The following is a 25,870-nucleotide window of genomic DNA, read 5'->3' as shown; positions in this document are numbered from 1 at the left end:
TTCTATAAAATTGCTTAATGGTAAATTAAACTTTGACTGAAGATGCTATTATATTTTACTTGCTGTCAAAACCTTAATTTTTAGTATATATCACTAGTAAGTTCCTCAGTAAGAGAAAATAAAATGAATAAACCTATGGCTTTTTCCATTATTTATTCTAATAGATAATCTTAAAATCTACAATACACAAAAAATCACCTCCACACCTCCATCTATATAAGCTAACATTTTATAGCTTGTGTATTTTTATTCTCACTCTACTTTTTGATCCTTTAATAAGCATGTTTCCAGTTAAATCAAATCTGTACCTATTATCCTATTTTATTAGGATAATCTGACCAGAAATATTATTACTCTCCACAACTTGCACAAAATGAACTGGAAAATATATTAATTTGTATCACTGTAGACAACAGTACTTTGACAAAAATAAATACTCCATGTACGTATATTAAAAATGTAAACTTCTGGAATATCAGCATTTTAAAGGGAGTAAAATTTCAGATCTGGAAGATGCACAACTTACATATAATAAAATCACCTGTCTCAAATTTTGCACAAAATCCAATGTATGACCACAGAACATGTAACACAAACTGACAGCAAATATATATATATATATATATATATATATTATATATATATATACACCTTTTAAACTACAAAATATTTGTAAAATTTTTTGGAATATATCTTACTGTTAAAAAAAAAAAAAAAAAAAAGTCTGCTTCCAGTGATGAGGGATCTCTTCTCATTGTTTATAGTGATATTTTAATTGGATATTGTATTTTTAAAAAATGGAAGTGATTTCAGAGCAAAATACATCTGGAAATACGTGTGTGTGTGTGTATGTGTTTGTGTTTGCATGTGCAAACATCTGTGTGTGTGTTTGTGAGCGGGTGATGGATGGGGAATGTGTGTATATATATGAATACATAACCATACATATATAAACACACAATTATTAAGTATTACAGGGTTAGCAAGCAGTACAAGTGAAAACACTCTGCCTTACTGGCAAGGAAAGTTCATTATCATTGGGGTTTTGTTTTATTATAGTACCATATAAACTTTCATAAATATTGCTGACAAAGTTAATATGCAAGAAAGGAACATTTTTCTTACTCTTATGAAAGATGCAATAATCAAATCATAAAACACAAAACCAATAGCCAATTGATGTAAATAAGTCTGCCCATAGGCTTAATTCAAGCAAGCCATTCACTGAGCTATGTGATGGATCCGTCAAATCCAATACAGCATTACAGACGTACTAGCAACATCAAGTGAACATGCAATGACAAAATGACAATACACCCCACTGCCATGCTTTGGCTTGTTCTACATCATAAATATAAAAGCTGATGACTTTGCTAGTTTCTCTTACTTCAGACTTTGATACAGATTTTAAAACTATATTGCTTATTTATACTTTTTAAAATTTTACACAAAAGATTAGTAAAAGCTGTACTAACATTTTGCTGACATCTGATTTAGTGTCTTTTTCACATCATTATAATTATTTTTTTCCAAGCGCTCTGTTTGAAATGCTTGGGAATTAAAGCTCCAGAACAGTGAAGAATACTTGTAGACCAGCAGTCCCCTTTTATCAGCTACAAGGATTAGGCATTTTATCAAAAATATTTTAAATATTGGAAAGTTATAAAATACTTTTTTTTGATCTAATTTATCAAAGATCTCCATATACTTAAGTGCAATTTATCATAGTGAGAGATCACACAGTGTAAAAATCCAATGTAAGTTTTTTGAAGTTGTATTTGATGATTATACTGCTTCATAAAAACAAACTACATCTTCTGTTTATTTTTTTCTCTGTGTGTGTGTTTTTATTTTCCAATGCTAAGAAATCACTGGAGAAACCTGTGAGGCCTACTTCAGTTTTAAAATTATTTTTAGGAGTACCTGATTTTCTTATCAAACTCACAGTTCTGCTTTGATTTATTTCATGAGGATTCCATTGCCAACTAATTGCCCCTTATATATCTTTTCTTTGCCTATTTCCAGCAATATTTCCAACTCTGACAAACAAGGATACCATTGCATTTCTTCAAAATAGAGCTCTGTTACAGTGATCATTAACCATTGACTTGGTGTATTGATTTTGATTAATAGAAACCTTTCTGTTAACCTTTATATTTAATTTACAAAAATATGTCTCCAATTTAAAGATTTCCTCTTTTTATATCCTGATTTAAGAAGCATGTCAAATATGGGATACCAACATTCATCATGTATATTATTAGTTAAAAAGAATAAAGCTTTTTAAAATATATTTTCATAATCTGTCACTGCTTCACTCATTGGCTGTCACTTTGTTTTCCTATGCATTGTTTAAACATAGACAATAAGTATGTTTAATTTGAAATGAAAATAAATAGATCGAATCAACATTGAAAAGGAGCAGTATATATTATCAGATATGGAGTTTTTAATATTGTCAGGCAAAAGCAGGTGACTATCACACTGAGATGAAAATGTACAAGCAATTGTACTGAACTGTTTTTCTGAATTTTAGAGTTTGCGATATTAATGATTCATAAAATTTACTACATTGAATTCATTAAAAAATGAATGAAAAATTAGTAAAATTATGTAAGTAAAATTAGGTTGTGAGTAATCAGAGGTATCCATGTTTGCATATAGTTTCATATATGCAAAGAAATATTTGAGCAGATTGCTATTTCTTTTGTTCTCTATGTTAGTTTTAAGATTCTCCCATAAAATTCATTTGTGATATTTGTAATCAGTACAAGAAACCACATTCATTTTGGGGAAGCAGTTCGAAGATGATGGGTAATCACATTTAAAAAGTTAAATTAAAAAAATATCCAGAAGACCTATAATTCTTTTAAGATATTTAAAATTATGCAACAGACAGGTTATGACAATTCTAATTATATACAATGTGTATCTGAAAATTAAAATTTTTGGAAAAAAAATAATTAAGGGTTGTAACAACTGCATTGCTACTGACACCATCTCAAGCTTCCTTAACAACATTTAAAATAACTATCTTCTTTTTAAACAAGTCCTTTATTTTTTGTCAGCATAATTCTTCATGATGTTTGAGGACTTTCTATCCGTACAATATGTGATCAACTGACATTTTACCTTACAGCATTTGGTTTATGAGAAGATACACTAATTCATAATTCATAATTAAAAGTCGTATTGATATTGTTCACTTTCTCTATATAATGTATAGATTTTCAGAAATTCATTTATTCATAGGAGTAAACACCCTATAAAATGACCCAGGGACATTTTAATGATATCTGGCAAAAAAATGAACAACCACGAGAGGTTATTTTTAATTTTGTCCTTTCAGCTTAATAAGCTTTTAAAATCAGGAATTCTGTTGCACTATAAAATCAGAGAATAATCCTAGAGCTGCAACATGCTAACACACCTTTGTGGAAATGAAATGAATCTACTGAGTAGCACTTCACCTTGTAGGTTACCCTAAGTAAAAATAGTACATCACGGACATAGTATAAATAGCAGCATCTAGTTGATATTACTGATACAAGAGTAATAGAAAGAAACTTGCTTACCTGTCTGACACAGCATGCCTCAGCCACACATGCAAATTATTTTATTCACATAACTTTAAAAAATATATCTTCATTACCCAGAGTAAGCTTTTGAAAGGCAAATATGCATGCATAGCATTGTAACATTCATACCATGATACTTTATTCTAAAATTACGGAATCCATGAACAGCACTTCAATCTAAGAAATAGTTCACTTAAATTTCTTAATCTGTTTATTTCTTTAAGAAAAAGAAACTTTTAAAAGCAATGTCTAATTTAGCATCTAAAGTAATATTTCAAATCAAGAATTAAGAAATTATATTCTTGTTTTCAAGGGAAAAATTTATTCTATAGTGATTTGAGAAATGTGACCTTACTTCTCACTGTAATCATGAAGCAAAGCACATGCACGTATCTGTCTTTCACAATATACATCCTCCTTTTACAGTTGTACATTCTTCAAATACTTGAAAAGTATTAGTGGTAGATTTTGCTAAAGGTATAATTTCTGAAAAACAGGTAGGATATTCTTTCTTTTCATTACAAAATCATGTCCACACACTGCAAATTTTTGTCAAATTTTTGTCAAATTTTAAGCAATTTGACAAAACCATATTCCTATTAGAATTTAGCAATTTAGCCATTGACTTGAAAGGGGTCTTGATTTTCATCTTGCAAGAAGATGAGTTAATGTATATAACATAACTTTTATAGATGTTAAGTCTTTGCATGTTTTTCTTATGCATATCTTAATGATCTTTTATTCCTGGTATTACTTTCACCAATGTGGTTTACATTTTGAGGTTACAAATACAGTGCAGAAGTAGAACTTTTTTTTTTTTTTTTCTTTTTAGTATTTCAAGAAGTCTAATGCCTGTGTAGAAAGTAAATAGAAAAAAATATATATCATTTTGCCTTGGATAATTCAAGCTTAGATGCAGTTTATTCTCAATTTCCAATGACTAAAACAATGTCATTGAGAATTGAGGGCACTCAGTAGGTTCAGCTTCTAAATCAACTGAAATAATACTCCTAAGTTAAATAATGATCTTTAGCAGCAGACCATCATGAAGCCATACATATATTTATCTGTGTCGTACAAGGGCCACAGACCTTAACTGGATGATCTACAACCTGGGAATGTGCACGTCTCATGCCCAATTCTCAATTAAGGCCTAAAATCTCTTAATTTATGGCTATTCATGGATTATAATAAAATAGCCTGCTTTAGATATCACAGTTATCTGCAGAGCAACAAGACAGTTATGAGACTTCAACAAGGCAAATTTATAGAATCATCTTCATCTTCCACTGGTCAAATATTTATTAGTGATAAATGAGATCTTACCTGTCACTGTAGGCAGCTGCAGTGGCAGTGGCAGGCTGGGCATACCGGTAGGCAGCATAACCACCCTAAAACATAAACTCACATTCTAACTGGTTTGCTACAGCAGTTTAAATAATATTTTGTAAAATTTAGCAGCAACTGATCGGAATATTATTGCCATACTGTAAGTTCAGTTAAGGGGTTAAATACATGTGACATATTTAAGTGAATTGTTAAGCAAAATCTATCACCATGAACTTGTTAAGATTTGTTCCAGAAATGTGGAGAAAGCAATGAACTGTATTCATCAACATAAGTTTTCTAAATACAATACTGTATTCATCCACATTTTCAAATAGTGATTGTTCTTATGAATGAGGTATATGCACATTAATAAAGCAATGTTGAACTTAAAAGAAAAACTCTGCTAATAATTCTTTTTTCTTTTTTCTTTCTTTTTCTTTTTTTGGTATGATTGATCATACTTGGTTGATTAAACCTATGAATTAGTGCATTCAATTAACACTTAATGTTATATAGGTTTTCAATTTATGCATAAAATTATAATGAAGAAGGAAAATTCTCTTCTTCCCTGAATTAACATTCAGTTGTATGTAACAGTAATTGCAGCTGTTCAATTAAGCAAACAGGACAAACAAACACACATTTGAAAGGAATTGTGTGCAGCGATGCATTGATTATCAAACTGTGAAAACAGCAGAGCTTCCTGTTCAATGGACCACGGTGTTATATCAACCATTTCAAAATGATCTCAGCATGCCAATTAACAAACAGAGGCCAGTCTCCACAGATAACACAAACACGATTTACGTTCCAATTAGAATTCACCACCCTATAATCCCCTGGGACATGGGTCTCTGCATCCACTCCTCCTCTTCCCCCCACCTTAACAAAGAGTTGAGAAAGAAAGCATTTGGTCACTCAGTTTTGAATAAATTTTGTTCTTTTCCTAAAGACATCATTTTAATGAATTGATTCCTCCTCCTCCCCCCCCTTTTTTTTGGGGGGGAGACTGCATTCATACAAGAAATTATGCTGAAGCATGAAGCGCAGGTTAGCGTACCAACCCTTACTGTAACAGGAGTAGATTTTTACTAGGTAGTTTTGTGAGTTCCCTATTTTGATTTTACAAATAATAATAATAATAATTAAAACAAAATTTGAAGCAGAATGGTTATGGAAACCAATCATTCAGCTGATAACGCCACATAACCCTAAGAATAAACAAGTTCTACATATACTGACAGCTCTTTAGGAACTTCAGTCTATGAATTGTCACCTCACTTGAGAAACATTCTTTCTGACTTTTTCAAGAGCTCACATAAGGAAAAGTATGTTTACTTCTACTGATCAGTTCCCTGCCAGAAGCAATTGTATCACACAACCACTAGAATACGGCAGGTGCTTCTATAATACTTTTTATGCTGTCTCTTTTGCAGCAAACTGCTTCTGTGCGTATGTGCAGCAGCACTGAGAAGAAATACTTTCTCATTTCAGACCATTCGATTTTTATAAGCCAATAGCGGCCTATTACTGTCAAAAGATATATAATAGGCACATATTGCTTGCAGGTATGTGCATACAGGCAATCAGATGTCAGTTAATGTCACCAAGTGCAAACTGAACCAGTGAACACTGAGACTGAGGCCTGGGTTGTGCTCCAAGGAAAAAGGTGACAGATTACACAGCTCTCTCTTCTCCCATCCTGTTCTTTACAGTACCAAAAATAGTGCTGTTTTCAGTGGTGGGGGTTTGGCTGTGTGTTTTGTTTGTTTATTTGGCTGGTTTTGTTTTGAGTGCTGGTATGAGGAAGTACAAATAGTAAAATTATGTAGATGATATTAAACGTGACAAGCTTGTTTTCAACGTCCAGTCCTGAAAATGTATGTCAGACTAAAAGTCATTCTGCAGTGTGACATGATTTTGTTAGCCACATGCACATGTATGATTGTTCCAGTAGTCCATTTCTAAAAACGTTTATTCAAATGCAAGAGGCCACAACTTTTCAATCTAACTATGCACATACTGATTCTCATGACGGTAAAGGATTGAAAATGGGTTACCACCAGAAATATCAATGCTTCAGACTAAAACGAGACAGGTTGTTCGTTTACGAACATACAGGCTGGTCATAAATCTACAGATAAACAGGCTCTGTTAGAATTGTTTTTCTTTCCTTTAAGTACAATTTAAAATAGGTGAGCCTGTGAAGACTGACCTTTTCTTGCTCAAAACCTGCTTTCCCTAAATATGTGATGCTTTTTTTTTCTCTTTCTTTTTTTTTTTTTTTTGGGGGGGGGGGGCGGAGGGAGTGCTTGTATTTTGATTTGCTTTCATCAAGGAAATCCTGCTGAACAATTAAGATCAACTCTGAACTTCATTAAGCTGCTGTGGATTCAGCAATCACAATTAAATTTGTGAAAGTCATGGAAAAATTGAGTCTAAATAAATAAAAATATGGGGAGATCTAAGTTATTAAATTTGCCTGAATTCTTTGAAGATATAAATTGCAGGATGGCTATGGATATCAGGGAGATCATAATTCTCTATGAGCCCATGTCATGATTTCATATTTTTGACGTAAGCTATTATATTGCTCATTAGCAATTTGGATAATGAGGCCAAGCATTCCCTCAGCAAATTTGCTGATGACACAAATACTGGGAGGAATGGCTGATGTGCCAGAGGGCTGTGCTGCCCCCAGAGGGACCTGGACAGGCCAGAGAAATGGAGTGCCAGGAACCTCGTGAGGTTCACAAAGGGGAAGTGCAAAGTCCTGCACCTGGGGAGGAACAACCCTAGGCACCAGCATCTGCTGGGGGCAACTGAGATGAAAAACAGCTTGTCAGAAAAGGACCTGGAGACCATGGTGGACATGAAGGTAACCATGAGCCAGCAATGTGTCCTTGCTGCAAATACAACTAATTGTATCCCAGGCTGCATTAGGAGGTGTGTTGCCAACGGATTGAGGGAGGTGATCCTTCAGCCCAGATGAGGCCACACCTGGAGTCCCATGTCCATTTCTGGACTCCCCAGCACAAGAGAGACCTGGACATACGGGACAGAGTCCAGTGCAAGGTCACAAGGATGTTTAAGGGGTGGAAGCACCTCTCCTGTGAGGGGAGGTTGAGAGCTAGGACCATTCAGCCTGAAGAAGAGAAGGCTCAGAGAGATTTTATCAATGTTTGGAGATACCTTATGCGAACATTCAAGGAGGACAGAGCCAGGCTCTTTTCAGTGGTGCCCAGTGCCAGGGCCAGAGGCAGTGGGCACAAACTGAAAAACAGGAGGTTCCCTCTGAACATCAGGAACCTGTTTTTCACTCCAGGTGACTGAGCACTGGAATAAGTTGGACAACATGTCTTCCAGAGGTCTCTTCCAACCTCAACCTGTCCTTCTGAGGTATAATGATATGTAAAAACATTCTTAGGCAAATTATATTTACAGGTTTTGTGTTCTAAAAATTTGGTGGGTATCTTATTATTTTTCATCAGTTACTTCAGGTGACTTATCATTACAACAAAACACTTGAAGATATGCTTTATCTTGGGAATCAGGAAGGAAAACTGATTCAAACCACTCAGCTCTAAACTTGCGTGACACATTCTACTTTACAATTCGTCTTAATTTTGATCTCAGCCATTACTATAGATGTAAGTAAAATTCATTAAACTAGTAGTATTCCCTACACAAACTACATATAGGCAGTAGTAATACATGTTACATATGCATGTCTAGAGAAATATGTAAATATTTGTCTGCATGCATTATACTGTATTGAAAAATAAAGTATATAAAAAAATCATAATTACTGAAATGCCAATAAATACCAATATATACGCAATAAAAAACAATTTGCAGTTGCTAGGTTTTAGAAATGCTTTGTGGTTTTATTTTCTCTTTATTTTTATTCTCTTTATTTTCAGAAAGTACCTGTTATGCTTGACTTTTTGAAAATTCAAACAAAATAATAAATTCAGCTAAAAAAATTAAAAATGTCTACTGCCTTATCTGCCTCTTCTACTTCCAAAGAAATGACCACACAGTACTACTGCAGCTTAAGTTGTCTAAAATTCCGAATATAGGGGAAATTAATAGAATTGCAGTCCAAATATACAGATATATCTCACTGTCATAAAATATTGAATGGGACAATTACAGCAATTACCGTTGTATTACATGGGACATGAAGAATATGTGCGATTTTGTGGTTCAATCCTCATAGCCTATTAACATTTATGCACACAGAATCCATATTCTCACTGAATAATTTGTGGAATAGTATGATTTTACAACAGTCTGCATTCAGCCTAGTGATTTTTTTTTTCCATCAGTTGGCATGTCATACTTGTGGTAAATTATTGCCATACACAGGCTCCTGCAATAATGCTCTATAGAGAAATGCAATGATTTAACTGAGTGAAGGAAGGAAGGATGGAAAGAAGGATGCACTTTTTTTTGTGCATCTGACAGTGTTTATTGGATGACTAAATGATGCCTATTTTTTCATTAGTTTTTCCAATTACTAACATAGTTAATTTTCTATATTAATGTTGAGAATACTTTTTCCTCAATTTTCATTTCCTATAATTCCTTTCACTACAAGTTTGTGAACATAAATAAATCAAGGTTCAAAATGTGTTATAGTATTGAGAATTATATCTGCTTTATTAGTTAAAAGCAAAAAATAAAACAAATTATATGGACCCTTTCAGAAATAAAGAGAAGTGATCATTTCCTCATTCTCCAATCATACTGATATTGTGGTTTACACAGTATTTGCTCTGCTCATAGAGTAAAACATTGGGAGAACTAAAATAAAATGTCTTATTTTTGATAGCTCAACTTCTGAGACAGGCCTACTTGAAAGTTTTGTGCTATTTCTGGGCTTACAGTGTACTCCCAGACCTATCTGTTGCCTCAGAAAAGTTCTTGGTAATATATCCAAATTGGCAGCACCTGTATTAATTCTAATCCACTACAATCATCAAGAGTAATCTAGCACTGTTTTGAATATAGCGTTTATATCACAAATAGACCAGAGAGAGATGAAAAGACATGTCCTCATTAGATCTCACAACTTTTTAAAAGGTACCATGGAGCATTCTAGTGTATGGAGCATTAGGAGGAACTACCCACTGCACCTTTACAAAACACTTAAAATTAAAGACTTAAAAGTACTTAAAATTAAGACTCTGATGTTAACTACATATCCCTGTTTTTCACATTAGAACAGTGCCTTTTGGGCATCAGTAGACTCCCATCCAGTATCATGGGAATATTGCTTAGATAATTGATACAGTTTTAATCAAAATGTCTCCTTTCTGCTAGGAACGCAGATACCTACAACCTCAATACCATCTGACCTCTGAGCTACGGAGATGGCAGTAAGTGTTGATAATATCTTTCCATTCCTCTGCTCATAAAGTATGCCTTATTCTGGATCAGTAACTTGGAAAAAAAAAAAATAATAAAAAAAAAAATAAAACACCACACACACAAAAAAACACAACTCTACCTTATCTACCTGTGTATTTATGAATTGCCTTGGACCCACACCAGCTGCAGTACTACAGGTCCAGAATCTGGAGAACGGGTCAGAAAATCTTACAGTGAGCAATAAAACTGACTAATGTACATGGTCAGTACTGCATCACCACTTCTGAAGCTGGTGATGAGAGAGTTTGAAGTTGTGGATTGAAGACTGACATCTGAAAACATTCTTCATGACAAAAAAAAAAAAAAAAAAAAAGAGCAACAACAACAAAACCCACAGATTTGAAATAAAGCAGAGCAATAGTGCATAGCTATTATCTTAACTGCATATTTTTTCATCTGTTACTATTTTGTTTTCATTTTGTGAAACTATTTTGTTTTCATTTTGTGAACTGTATTTTCTTATTTTCACAGGTGTCAATCTTCATCAAAGGAACTTCTATATTTGCTGGGAGGCAACCTTAATTCTCTTTTAATGACTTTTTCTCTTTGTGAATCAATACTTAATTTTAAAAGGTCTTCCTTTCTTCCTAATCATCTCCTTTATTTTTACTACATAAAGGCACGTTTAAAAATGAATTCAGTAGCTCAGTTATTTCAGAGGCATTATTACATTTCACATATAACTGTGTGAAATACAGAATATATTGTATTACATATAGTCACTAGTCTGGATTTTCTGTTTTAGACTGTATTTTTGTATTCCTATTCTCTTCTATGCGATTAGAACCTGTATACTTCAAATTTTATTTCTTTCTAATTTTTCAACAAAATATTTGTTCTTTCACAAAACTTCAGCTCTGTAATTAAAGTGAAAAGTTAAGTAGAACTTTATTATATCCAACTGGGATTTAATAAATAACTTGCTCTGCTGGAAACTGTTATACTAAGAAATACTGTTTATAATACATTTTCTTTTGACTTCTGCCAGTTCTTTCTCTTTCTTTTCATCACAATGTTTTGGTTGCAAGAAATAAAAATGTGAAGAAAAATGAATTATAAACTAAGAAGCTTTGAACATCATAAAACATAACCAAATTTTCACAGTATTTTTGAAATTAGATTAAGTTCTGTACAAGTAAACATTCTGTACAAGTAAACATTCTGTTACATGAGAGAATTAAGAAATGTAATCAGAAATACAAGGCTGCAACTGAGTGAAAACCAATGCACCAGTACAGTTACTACATTTTCTAATGCACAAGTATCCCAGACAACAAATCTGAAGCTAAACTAGAAATTTCTAATTTCTCCAGCATCTTCCTTAGTGAAACAACATTCTGTTTCTGTTTGGTTCTGTTTCTGAACCAAAATATTCAAGAATATGAGAGGAAAAAGGTCACCTTAAAATAAAATAATTGTCAAGCACCAAAAGCAGCAGTCGGCTCCAAAACATACTATGAACTGTCACACAAACATATAATTCTTACATATTCAATCCCATTAACCAATCTTGAGGAAGATGTCTTATCAGCTTTCAGGTTGGTAAACTAAGCAAAATGGATGACACATTCTTTTGACATTATACACAAATATGAAAACTGGAAATTACACGAAGAAATTCAACACTGTACAACATACCTGAAATATGCCTCAAAAAATTCAACAGTAAAGTGTTTAGGTGAGACTAAACCAGCATACTACACTTGAGTAAGCCTTTGGCAAATGTGTGATTCTCATGTGTCAGTAACAATATGTTACTGATAAAATCACTAAGTACATAGAGAATTTTAAACTGTGCTAATTCATTTTAAATGTATTCTTAAACTACACAAATGAATCTTCAAATGAGTACCAGCCTTTTACCCCATCAGAAAAAGAATGGCTACTGCTTGCATAATTTCAAATTGTTTTTCTTTCAAATAAAACCTAATAGAAAAAGATCTGTTCCTTTGGAAATAGCTTTAAGAGATTACTGGTAATAAATACAAGGAATGTTTCCTACAATGATCTAGTATTTTTTTAATGTTCATACCAATGTCACCTCATCCATCTCTTTGTAACTCAACAGAGATGGTAAAACATAAGCACAATTAGGATATAGCAAGTAGTCTGCTGAAGTAAAGATAATTGTAACTTTGTAACCACATTGCTTTATCAAAATAATAACAGATGTGAAAGATTACAGTTCTATTGGTAACGTATTTTATATCCACTTTTTTTTTTTTTTTTTTAACTGTAAAAACAGGGTGCAAGAATTATTTTAGAAGACTGAAATTCAGCCTCAACCATCCGAAACTTCTTGTATACTCAGATGTAGGTAGCCTCTTCACATACATTCAAGGTAAAAATTTCAATATTGGTAAGAAAATTTTAAAAATATATTATTTAAAATGAAATTAGTGACCAATGAGTTATATACATTTTAATGTGAAGTAGGTAATTACTATCCAGGGCTATCGATACTTACCAACAAATATAAATACTTCTTACATCATAAGCAATCTCTATTTTGTTTAAATTTAAATATGTGGGTTTTTAAGCAATATCATGGTACACACATCTACCAAATAATGCCTGGATTTGAGAAGTCTTACTTGGTCTATCTCTCTCCATATTGCATTTTCATACCTTGGGTATTAATATTCAATTTGCCTTTTTATTTTTTAATAGTGCTTTTGAGGTTGGCAGGAAAGTGTTTCTACTTTGTTTTTAAGTTTTCTTAGTATTTAATTTTGAAAGGAGACACTCTTCCACGCACACATACACACACATTTTTCGCATCTTTTTGCATTTATTCAACATTTGATTAAAGAGTTAATTCAGCTCCACTGAACAATGATAGATGTAATGAACAGAATGGTCTTCCAATGTGAGAGATACTCTTCTCAATTCTTTCTGACAGGCAAGGGATGGTAAATAGACAAAACAGAGTCAAACTAGGCAGCAAACTTGTAAAAAGAATGACTCTGGTAATGTACAAGGACAGCATGCACATCAATGAATACTTACATAAATGTCTGCACCATAAAATCCATCCTGGTATACAACACTGCAAGGATGCACACACAAAGAAAAACATCCATATTAGTGCATTTCCACATGCAAATGCCACCAACCCCTGCACAGCTGAGGTTAGTCTTGTCACAAAAACAAAGGGAGGGGGAAAAGAAGGCACTCTTCACATTGGTTAAGGAGGTTGGTAGCAATTATCAGAAGTGGAACTGTACTGAGTATTGCATCTTTGTAAAGTATGCCAAATGCTTAGTCAAGCAGAGGTAAAGCACGGCAGAATTGGAAAATACATCCGGCAAGGTCGTGGTTTTTTACTTTAATCTTTTAAGAATCCACACATTTGCAACATTTGCAGCATTTTTTTTTTCTATAAAAATTTTCAGTGGGCTAATCCTGAGAACAGTTTCATTACATTTACCAAATGTTATTTCCTGAAATACTACTTTCTTGTCCTGTAATTATGTCAGCCTTCTGAAACAAAGTGGTAAATGTCATCACTTAGATGGAAAAAAAAAAAAAAAAAAAAAAAAAAAAAAAGCCTAATTTTATATGGTGAAATAATTATACTGATGGTATTCTACCACTTGTTTCAAATCTCAATAGCTAAGTGTACACACAGATGAGAATGTTCATATGCACTGCGTTGATGCACCTTTCTGATACTGACAACAGGTCTAGTAAGAATGCCAATCCCATTCTTATAAGAAAAGGGCTAAGCCTTCTCACTATCATTTTACAACTTTGGCAAACATGCCTGTAATTATCAGCTACCCTGAAGTTCTGTCTGGATATATTAGTACTACTTATCTTCAAAAAACATAGAATTGTTATGTTGCAATTAACAGTTTACCCAAAGATTTCTACATTATAGCTAACACAAATTCTCAGTGTAAATAGTACAAATTTCAGATTGTAAACCCTTCAGGATAAATGACACAATATGACAACGATGGTTTAAATGATTATACTAAATAAAACTGAAACTATACAACAATGGCCTACCAATTACACACATTGTATAAGTCCAGCAATTTTATTTTTAGTTGGTAGTTCTGCAACTAGAAAGAGGTATTTCTAATATAAGAATCAACCCAAGTTGTTTTGAGAGCTAAATATGAAAGCACACGATAGGCTTTTCACAACAATATTTTCAAGTTGAGAATACTAGTATCTGGGAATAATACTTATCATCAAGTTGCTAGCCTAAGCTGTTTTGCAATTTCAACAAGAATTTTCATGTCAGAAGTATAACTGATTCATTGAGGTCAATGGCCAAACCCCACAGGGATGAACTGGTACTTGTTTAAGTCAGATTCACTTGAGAAAATGACAAGTACACATACATGCATATAAACTGCATTATACTTTAACAATGATGAGAGTTTGTTATAGAATAATAACATATGAAAATCTGGCTCCACTTAAATCAGAGTCTGCCATCAGCTTCATCAGCTTCAGTTAAGGTCAGAGATTTACTTATGTTGTTTTTTTTCTTCCATGATTCTGTAAGAGCAGAATATGGCAAACCTGGTCTACATTGTTAGTTTTCAGAAAAACTGTTATTTACATTGTAGTGTACCTATATTTCAATTCTGATATTCTAATTATTTTAAAATATTGTGTTTTCCTCACAGTTGTTTGCATGTAAGAAGTAAAACATTCAACGTGACCGTGAGAGGTAGAGTAACACAATCGTGAACAACACAGGAGTCTTATGAGATCATATACAAATGATACAAAGGTTACTGCAGACAGAGGGTTTTATCAAGAACTTCATATAGCCAGTTTGTTTTGCAAATAATACGTTTTTTTTTTAAAGGCATATTTATTCCAAGGGCAAGGACTCAATTTTTTAAATAATCATGTATCTTCTGGACAGGATTTCTCATTCCTTTATGTAAGAGGACAAACTCAGCCTCCACATCAAAAAGATGCTACACAGATCAGTGTTGTTGTACACTGTATTAAATTAGCACTTACTAAAGCAAGTCTAAAACTTTTATGCATAATGTATAACTCAAGATTATTTTCAATAATAGGCAGCTGTATATACACAGCACAAAATTACAATAAAGACGATTGTTTATTTATAATAGTTTTTAAAAAATAAAAATCCAAATCCTAGTGGTTATATAGTTCAGAAAGAAATTTGTAAGAGGTTACTGAAAAATGAGCCCCCCAAATACCTCAACTAAAGAGAGTATCTAATGTCACTATCATGCCACATTCCAGTGACAATTCATTCTCTGCTCTTGAAGTTCTGAAGTTCCCCATGATGATCGCTGAGAAACAGTGATGATAAATCAGTGCACAACAGGAATACAGAAGTACTGTTTTAGTTCTTTTGAACTAAAAAAAAAGAGTATTTAAGAAAACTACTTTTAATGCCTATTCACTAGCTCTAGAGCTCATCCTTTAAAATTAGCAGTGGCAGCACAGAAGAATTGCTTCAGAACTATATTTCAGAACTAATTACCTCCACTACCATTAAGTTCTATAAATACAGCTACAGAAATATTAAACATATGCAAGGTTGATTAATTCCAGAAAAAAATACTGGTATTGAAAAACTGAGGTTCTAAGTAAAAACGGATACAAGGTCTTCACAATTGTTCAGATTTATATGACATGGAAATGCTAGTTTGAATCATGGATCACTTCAACTGTTAAGTGATCATCTAATTCTGCCTCACACTGACTACTTTAAAACAGAATATTACCCTACATGTATTTGGTTTATGAGGCAATGTTTTGGTAGCAGAGAGGCAGGCCACAGGGTTGGCCTGCATGAGGAGGTATTTCTGCAAGCCTGTGGAACACTTCACACAAGAGCAGGTTGGTATGTCCTGTAGGAAGCTGCAGCCCAGGGACAGCCCACACTGGAGCAACAGGAATGTATAAGAAGGAAGGAGCAGGAGAGAGGCTCTCTTACAAGCTGACTAAAACCTCCCATTTCCCAGTCCCCTGCACTGCTCAGGTTGGGTAGGAGATAGAGGCGTTGGATTGAAGTGGAGTCTAGTAAAAGGGAGTAGGAATACAAACTGTTAATAATTTTTATATTTGTTTCTCACCACCCAACTACTACTTTAATTAGCAATAAATTAAATTAATTCTCACAAATTCTAGTCTATTTTCCCCATGATGGTAATTGGTAAGTGATTTCCCTGTCTTTATCTCAACCCATGACCTTCTTCATATTATTTTCTCCCCCTGTCCTGCTGAGGAGGGAGAGTGAGAAAGCAGCTGGGTGACAGTCTGGCAGCCAGCCAAGATCAACCCACCACATAACATTAAAATATACTATTTTCAATTATTATTGAACATTATTGTTCAGAAATAACACATTTGAGAGAACATGTGTCAAAAAAAAAACATGACCCATTTCCTTCCTCCTCTTGGTGACTGGTGAATTTATAGTGAAGATCTTGCAAGATGAATAGGGACTGAAATGCTTCAAATTCCTAAATGCAGCTGGGTGTAATCTTGGGTAGGTTAGTTCATTTATCTAGGCCCTCTTTTTACATATAATGCTCAGTCAGGTACAGATGGAAACTTACTTTGAATTCTGAATCTGTAACTGTTTGATAAATGTTATACCGGAGGAAGTACCCAACACAGAAGTGAGACACAAAGGCATGACTCTATCACTAAACAGGGTTAGTAGTAAGATGAAGTGACAGAACCAGGCAAATGAGTATAACATTCCCAAGCAGGACATGCACTTTGAAAAGAAATCAGCTGATTTTATCTAATTTTCTCCATTTTTGTAATATGATATGTTAAATATAAGATCTTCAGCTTCTTTGGAAGTTTGCCTCTTAATTTTCTTCACATTTTCATGGATTTTCAGTCTATTTTCTCTATTCACTGTCCCTGTCACTTGTTGACTCCTGTGACTGAATCTTATCACCGGAGTCAAATGTATTTTCTAACCACACCCATCATCAGAAGGAAAAAGTGTAAAGCATCAATAGCTATGTTTTACTCTTGCACTTTTCTTTCCTTTATTATATTATTTTCCAAAGGGTATTTGGCTTGACTCATCATCCTCTTCTCTCTCTGAATCTGCAGGCAGAGAACAGACATTATGGGAAGCATGGGAAGAGGCTGAATGCATAGGAACCCATCTTGCCACAGCTCCTTTTATATTTTATATTCAAAAAATTGTCCTGGCAGATGCATAAATCTTGAGTTCCTTGTAAACTGACACAGGATCTGGAAATAGCCATGTTATTGAAATCTGAATTACTGCACCAAGCAATGGATGATATGTTAATGTATTACCTGGAGGCATTAAAATAAGGACAACAAACTATGAGGATTTATTCAGATGTATTTTATGATTTTATAGTGCTAAGGAAAACTCAAAAATAGAAACCTTGATTTAGTAAGAAAGCATGCATCTAAATAATAATAAAGCATGCATCTAAATAATATCATATGTGGCAATCATTTCCCGAAAATATATTTGATAAATATGAAACTGTTTTCTCACCAACTATTAAACACCTGCAGTGCACTTTTTTGTTGTTGTTTTGCTTTGGTTTTGTGTTTGTTTTGTTTCGCTTGTTTGTTTGTGAATTTACTAAGACAAGCTCATTAGCAGTTTAGATTCCACCTATATAATATTCTGTGAGGAAGGACTTCATCTGTTTTTATTTTAATTTTCCTATCCTTATCTTTCAAAAGTATTGGGTTAAATAATCTGTCAATGGCATAAAGCAGTTCTTGCATGTGCAAATCTTTGTGACTGCTTACCAGCTAAGCACACAGGACTCTCAGCCATACAAACAATCTGCACAAGTTAGCATAAATAACCTAAAGCAAATTAAATGCATGGATTTAGTGCAACAAACAGGCATTACAATCATGATTTGAGCCACTGCAGTAGGAGTTACAGTTATAGTGCACTATTTCTCCTCCATCACAATTAAGAGTAAGTACATGATGAATAAAAATTCTGCATCTTCTGTTTGCTGATGGGGTCACCTTCACTGTCCTAAAGATATTTTCCAGGTTTTGATCACTGCTGAAGACAAAATATGCCTGTTAAATTAAACTTTCCTGAGAAAAGTAATAGAAGAGATGCAATTATAACATAAAATAAACCAAAGGCAGGATTTTCAACACTAATAACACAACTTTCACTGTTGTGAATATAGAACTGGTATGAGACTTAACAATACCATTATTCTGGCTTTTAGTGTTCTCTAATTCCAGGTTTTTGTCTTTCCAGTTTCAACATTTTATGCCATGAAAAATTTACAGTATTTGCTTTGCAAATTAATAGAGGGCATTGCTGCAGAGAACAAAGCTGGAAGACTGAAATCACTATGAGCTTGCAAAACATGCTTTTTTGTTCTAACAGTTGCAAATACGTACAAAGCAGAGTCCCAAGTAAAAGAAAGGTTCTGTGAGCCCAAAGAAATCTATTGGAAAAAACATAACTACTGTTATGTAAAAGTAGTAGTTGTAGTAGCTTATATTAATTATCCTTCTTTCTTAATTTCAGAATAAGGTGTTATTTGGAATCAATTACTTTTAAAAAGGGGAACAGTTCCTGAATAGTCTGTTACTTTTCCTTCACCCTCCCCAGCGTCATAATTTTTATTTTAATATTACCAATCCTGTCTTGGATATTCCACGATCCTATTACACGTACAATGTATGTTACAGTATGTTCTGTCACAAGAAACAGATGAATAACAGAAACTGGTTGAAATCAGTCTTCTGGATCAAGAGGCAGACATAATTTGTGATAGAAAGGGTGTATTTTCTATATTTACACAAAGTATGTTTCTTTCCACTTTCATTTCGTCCTCCATTTCATAGAATCATAGAATAATTAAGGTTGGAAAAGACCTCCAAGATTATCTGGTCCAACCATTACCCTACTACTAATGTCACTCACTAAGCCACATCCCTAAGCATGAAGTCCAACCTTTCCTTAAACACCTCCAGGGATGGTGACTCCACCACTTCCCTGGGCAACCCATTCCAATGCCTGACTACTCTTTCTGAGAAGAAATGTCTCCTAATTTCCAACCTGAACCTCCCCTGCTGCAACTTGAGGCCATTCCCTCTAGCCCTATCACTAGTTATGTGCGAGAAGAGGCCAACCCCCAGCTACACACATCACCCTTTCAGATAGCCGTAGAGAGCAATGAGGTCTCCCCTTAGCCTCCTCTTCTCCAGACTAAATACCCCCAGTTCCCTGAGCCGCTTCTCACAGGACTTGTGTTCCAGGCCCTTCACCAACTTCATAGCCCTGCTCTGGACACGTTCCAGGGCCTCGATGTCCTTCTTGTTCTGATGGGCCCAAAACTGAACACAGTACTCAAGGTGCAGCCTCACCAGAGCAGAGTACAGGGGGACGATCACCTGGATCACCCTGGCCCTGCTGGCTACACTATGCCTGATACAGGCCAGGATGCTGTTGGCCTTCTTGGCCACCCAGACATGCTGCCAGCTCATGTTCAGGTGAGCATCAATCAGCACCCCCAGACCCTTTTCCTCTGCACAGCTTTCTGGCCACTCTGCCCCAAGCTTGTAGTGTTACATGGGGTTATGGGGTTGCCAAAGTGCAGGACTCGGCACTTAGACATGTCCACTCATCTGGCCTCTGCCCATCCTGTCCAGGTCCCTCTGCAGGGCCTTCCTACCCTCCGTCCGGCACATTGACACTTCCCCCAGCTTGGTGTCGTCTGCAAACTTCCTGGGGATGTACTCAATTCCCTCACCCAAATCATCAATAAAGATATTAAAAAGGTTGGGTCACAGGAGCAACCCCTGGGGAACACCAGTCACCAGATGAATTTCACTCCATTCACTACTATTCTCTGGGCCCAGCTGTCCAGCCAGTTTTTAATCCAGCAAAGAAAGAATGTACCTGTCCAAACTACGGGCTGTTAGTTTCTCCAGGAGAATACTATGGGAGACCATATCAAAGGCCTTGCTTAAGTCTAGGTAGACTATGACAACAGCATTTCCCTCATCCACCAGGTGGGTCACCCAGTCATAGGAGATGAGACTGGTCAGGCAGGACTTGCTTTTCATGAACCCATGCTGACTAGGCCTGATCCCCTAGTTGTCATGCATATGCTGTGTGATTGCATCCAAGTTATTCCATCAAAGGTTCCTTTCATGGCACCAAGGTCAGGCTGACAGGCCTGTAGTTCCTTAGATCCTCCTTACAGCCCTTCTTATAGATGGGCGTCACATTAGCAAGTCTCCAGTCATCTGGGATCTCTCTTGATGACCATAATCACTGATAGATGATGGAAAATGGCCCAGGAATCACATCTGACAACTCCCTCAGCATCCCTGAGTGGATCCCATCTGGCCCCATGAACTTGTAACAGTCCAGGTGGAGTAGCAGGTCTCTAATTGTCTCCACTTGAACTGTGGGGTGTTTATTCTGCTCCTTGTCCCAGACTTCCAGGTCAGGAGGCTGAGTACTCCAAGGATAAGTGGTCCGTCTAGTAAAGACGGACATAAAGAAGGCATTAAGAACCTCAGCCTTATCCTTATCTTGTGTAGTCATGTTCCCCCTCCCCCTTGCCAGCTCCTGGGCTAGAGTCCATTTCCCCCTTTTGAGACAGGTGGGACCCATTGGCAGCCATCAGGCCAAGTTCCAAGTAAACCTCCCTGTGATCAAAAAAAAAAAAAATAATAAAAGATAAAATAATCCTGTGATGGCACCAACCATGTATTAATCATATTAATCAGCTGGGCCTTAGTGGACCAGGTTCACTAAGTATCCCTCCCCACCACTGAAGGGATAGAGGAAAACACTACCTGCACACCCACTCCATCCAGTAACCACCCCTATTAAAAGTCCCTTTTGATAGCCTTCAGGCTTCTCAGCAACTTCACTGCTGCCAGCCTGAATTATCAATAAGGCGTAATAACTGGAGGGGCGAACAAGGTCAGGAAGTTTCCTGGTAATGTCCGTGACCCAGGCCTCAGGGAGGCAGCAGACTTCCCCTACAGGTATGGACAGAATGACATATAGGGCCCTCTGTTCCCCTCAGAATGGAGCCACCTACAACAATCACCCTTCTTTCCTTCTTGTTGGAGGAAGTCTTGAGGCATGGAGTCGACTTTCTTGCCCTAGACAACCTCCTGTGTAGACTTTGCCCCACATTCTCACCACGCTGTCCCTCAAGCTCCAGGGCCTCAAACCTAAGGGCACCTGGGGAGGCGATGAGGGTAGGGAGGGGGCTCACCTGCGACACTGAGGAGGGACCTGTTTCCATCCCTCTCCATTTCTCAGGTCCCCTCCCTCTGCCTGACAGTGACAGGGCAGGGGGTCCATCACTATATGGGGTGTATCGCCCTGGTGCCTTTCTTGCAGGCATGGCAGGGAGTGACTCCAAATGTCTGTCTCTTGCTCACACTCCCTGATAGTCCTTAATCTCTCCACCTCCTACTTGAGCTCTGTCACCAGGCTGAACAGATCCTCCACCTGCTTGCACTTTACGCTTGCACTTCTGTCACCCACCATTGGCAGCATCACGCTCAGGCACTCCCTGCAGCCAGAGGCCTGAACTGACGCATCTTTCATCACTTGCTCTGGGTTACCACAGCCTTTTTGGCAAGTGCTTTGGCAAGTGCTTTCTGCCTGGTGGAGGCCATGGCTGGGTTTGCTGTCTGGGAGGCATACAGAAGGAAAGCTGGTCTGAGTAGGGAAGGATACTCCTCCTCCCCTGCTCAAACTGCTATGCAAACTGCCATGCCATGCCATGACTGATGTGCCAAGCTCTGTTTGCCCACCCTGGTCACTGTGCTCCAGGTTGCTCACGCTCCCTAGGGGCAGCCTTTGTACCACCAGGGAGGGGGCACTGCTGGCTCCAGCCAAGCCCTGTCAGCCGCCCTCGTGAGGGCTGCCATGCCCTGGCTGTCCCTCAGCTACCTTGAGCGACTGCAATTCAAGAAAACGCCTGTCCACTATGATCCCATACTTCACTACAGAATGTGACTGCCTCTCAGTTTTACTTCTATTGACATCTATAAAATACAATACCTACTTCATGTGCCATTTCTCTAAATTTCTCATTCACTGAGGTCACGACTAGAACACCCAGCAGAACAAGAATTAGGGACACCCAGGAACTAATCTTGAAACTCAGATCTGTTTGCTGGCGTTCTTCCCCCCCCTAAGCTGACTATACAGAGAAGGTAAGAGCTCCATCTTCCATTTCTTCACAAACCACACAACTTCTTAGATAAGAGGAGATTGTTACATGCCCCAAAACCAGAAACATGACAGAGAAAAAAAACATATTGTTATTCCCTGTTCTCCCAGGAAAAAGGCCAGAAGTGGACATACAGACTTAAAGGCACTTCTCCATTAGATTCATCAGAATTAGGAGTGAATGTGAAGATGCATAAAGCCATAATCACATGCTAAACTTGTGAAGACCTTGAGGCAAGTGATGCTAGAATAGAAGGGCTCCTTGTTAGTTTTAGATGCAGTACTACCAGATAGACAATGATGGCCACTAGGTTTTCTTGACACCTGTTTAAAGATGGAGCAGCATACTCATCATGTTTTGGTATTTGGCAAATGATTTTCAAGAATGCTGAGCTACCAGTTTCTGCAGAGTTCAAAAGCAATTGCAGGTATCAAAATCACACCAGTTATTTTTGGTAGTGTGCTAAACAAAACAAAACCTGCTTCTTTTTTTATTTTTCTTCCCAATTACAGCCAACTGCATCCAAAATCTGTCATGAGTACTTTTACTAGTAGCTTCAGCTTTATGTAATTAGTAGGTGAAGCATAAATACAATAAACAACCCTAGAAAGACAAGAAAGACACAAGTCAAGGCAAAAAGACTTTTATCTTCCTTTTTTTTTTTTTTTTTTTGTTTTAACATTCATCTTTTAAAAGTATTTTGTACAAAACACTATCTAATAGCCAGAGAGAAGCTTGCAAGAAAGACTGAAGAAGCAATGTGTTCAAAACCTCCCACCTCAAAGCTCACACAAAAAGGAAGGTAGGAAAGGATTTCAATCAACGTAGTAACTGTTTTGCTCCTCAACCAAGTTACTAGTCTTGCTGTGAAATACCCAGAGAGCCCCCTGAGATAAGCAGACAATAGCTCACAGTTATGTTCTACCACACTGACTGGCTCTGCCCTCCATGCACCCCTCATGCCATATTCATGACCATTTCTTGCTGCTATTCATCCTGCAGCGCAGTCTTGAAGCTAGTATTTCCACCCAATATAGATCTCCAAAAATGTTAATATTCTCTTTTCTCACGCAAATGAAATCAAAGCTTTATTCCCTCATGTCAGTTTCAGTATTTTTTTTATGGTACATAAGTGAACTACACGTACCAAGTTATAAACCAGCTGCACACTGTAGTATTTTAAGGCAATGGAAATGATGCCACAGTTGCTAAAAATGATTTTCCATGAGTTAATAAACAAGAATATCTCAAGGAATTGCTGAAATGCCTCACTCTCAACTAAAGAAACCATGAATTATGTGTGTATTGCTGCATATCTCATGAACGCTGACTTAATTTTAAAGAGACGCATTGTAAAGCATGCATGATGTCCTTGATTTATTAAAAAAACAGTGTCCCTACATATGCCTGCATTCACTAGTTTTCCTCAGACATAGAAAGTGTGCCATATTTGCTGTTTCCCAGTGACTATGAGGCACACCAGAACAGAGATTTCCGTAAGAATACATGCTACTTTGTTTTGCTTACTGACAAGATCTTCCAGATTTCCTTACAGATTGGGACACATTCCAGTTTCTTAAGTTTGTTGGGAAGAAAAAGTCACAGTCAGGATCAAGTAGGACATCAATGAACAAGCATAAATACAAACTCAAGGGAAACTGAAAAGAAAGAAGGTCTTTGTTACACAGCAGGGAAACTTCAGACAGTGTTGCACTTGTAAGAAGCTGTCACACTAGTATCAGAAATACTTTTCTTAGATGTGCATTTGATTTCCAATTTGAGAGTGATTATTTCAGTTCCAAAACTTCTGAATATAAACAGATCAGCATGCAAAAGATTATTGCAAATCAATTATTACAGTTCATTTGTAACTTATTTCAAAGCAGCTTTATATTCTACATTTACATATGGGTACTTTAAAAAAAAAAAAAAAAAAGGAAAATATATTTTTCTAACTATATGTTGCTGAGATTTACTGCAAAGTTAAAAATAATTAAAATTCACACATCATACAAAAATGTATGAGGCAACTCTTGTTTTTTAATCATTAAAAATATTTTCATATGAACTGCTTGGCTATAATCTGGGCTACTTGAGTGAAAATGAAAGCTTGTTACTAAATGAATAGCAAAACAGCATTCAAAGCTTTTTCCATTTTTCTTGTCAACAAATGATATTCTAAGTTGTTTGCTTCCTTTTGCAAGTTCATTCATTTTCTGTGATTTCTTTATTTTCCCTGTAATTTCCTCAGACTCTACTTACATTGTAACTGAAAACAACATATTAATAGCTTATTTTCATTGATTAAGGATTTTTTCTGATGTAAATCCCTTTTTGCCTCTTTGATAGGTCAGAGTACAGAATTGGTGAGCACAGAGGAAAGCATTGCAAAGAAATTCCAAATTATACTACTATATCAATGCAGTTACTAGCAGAAGGTATAGTACACTGCCAAATAAATTATTTCAGAATAAAGCTTTATTTATCCAACTGTGGACGAGTGTAAGAGAGGTATTTCTGCACCAATCCAAGAATTTCAAAAGCTGGAAATGTGTGTATCAGAAAGCAATGTGATATTTTAAACCATATGTGGACAGAAAAATAAACTTGACTAATCTCTGAATTTAGACCTATTTAAAGTAAGACTCTTAATTTAGCTTATCAATTAAAATTACGGTGTCAGAAATTACAGTATTATTAAATTACTAAATTATTACTAAATTTAAATTATGAAATTAAATTAGATTTTAAAATACAGTATTAAAAAACACACTTATTGACGCAGCAGAGTCCTAGATTGCCAAAGGCTTATCTCAGGTAGCCTGAAGTCATCATACCAATGAAAAGATGTAGCTTCTCTCCTGACTCAATGCATGGCCTTCTCTGAAGTCGAACTTGAGGTCGAGGACAAGTCATAAAGGCAGATGCGAACTGTCCAACCTAACTGTCCTTCCTGCAGAAGACTGCTGAGATCACCTCTTGGAATCTGGTTTTGAAACACTGCTGAATCTGACTGCACTGCAAGCATCTGTATTAATTTACAACCGGATTTCACAATGTTTACATCTAACTTGGTATCCCAAGATGCTGAAGCTACGTAGTACAGTTGTATGAGAATATACAGGTATTACACTTAGAAATTTAATTCTTTCTGTTGAGTCACTGTACTAACTAAACTATAAACATTTACATGTAACACAAACTCAGAGTGCACCCTTATGTGACTCCTGAAATTAAAGGCAATGTAAGTTACTTACAGATCTGAAAGTATTTTTACTTCCTTTGCAAATACTAACAAAATAAAAAATATTGTACAAT

General features: G+C 35.8%; 1 protein-coding gene across 16 annotated transcripts in view; it reads right to left on the bottom strand.

The window, feature by feature from the left end:
• The window catches only part of RBFOX1 (RNA binding fox-1 homolog 1), a 333,405-nt gene that overhangs the window by 24,797 nt on the left and 282,738 nt on the right, over nucleotides 1-25,870 (bottom strand). For 14 of the 16 annotated variants that reach the window (XM_084295947.1, XM_084295938.1, XM_084295935.1 and 11 more), the window contains 2 exons: nucleotides 13,353-13,392; nucleotides 4,905-4,969 (listed from right to left, as the gene is read on the bottom strand). In XM_084295947.1, the coding sequence (XP_084152073.1) occupies nucleotides 4,905-4,969; nucleotides 13,353-13,392 (105 nt within the window). The remainder of the gene's footprint in view (nucleotides 1-4,904; nucleotides 4,970-13,352; nucleotides 13,393-25,870) is intronic. The other 2 variants (XM_084295936.1, XM_084295940.1) reach the window with 1 other exon arrangement.

This window comes from Netta rufina, assembly GCF_964035555.1.
Source record: "Netta rufina genome assembly, chromosome: 15".
Lineage (NCBI taxonomy): Eukaryota > Metazoa > Chordata > Aves > Anseriformes > Anatidae > Netta > Netta rufina.
Note: the sequence above shows the minus strand (reverse complement) of the source record. Positions and strands in the feature narration are given on the sequence as shown.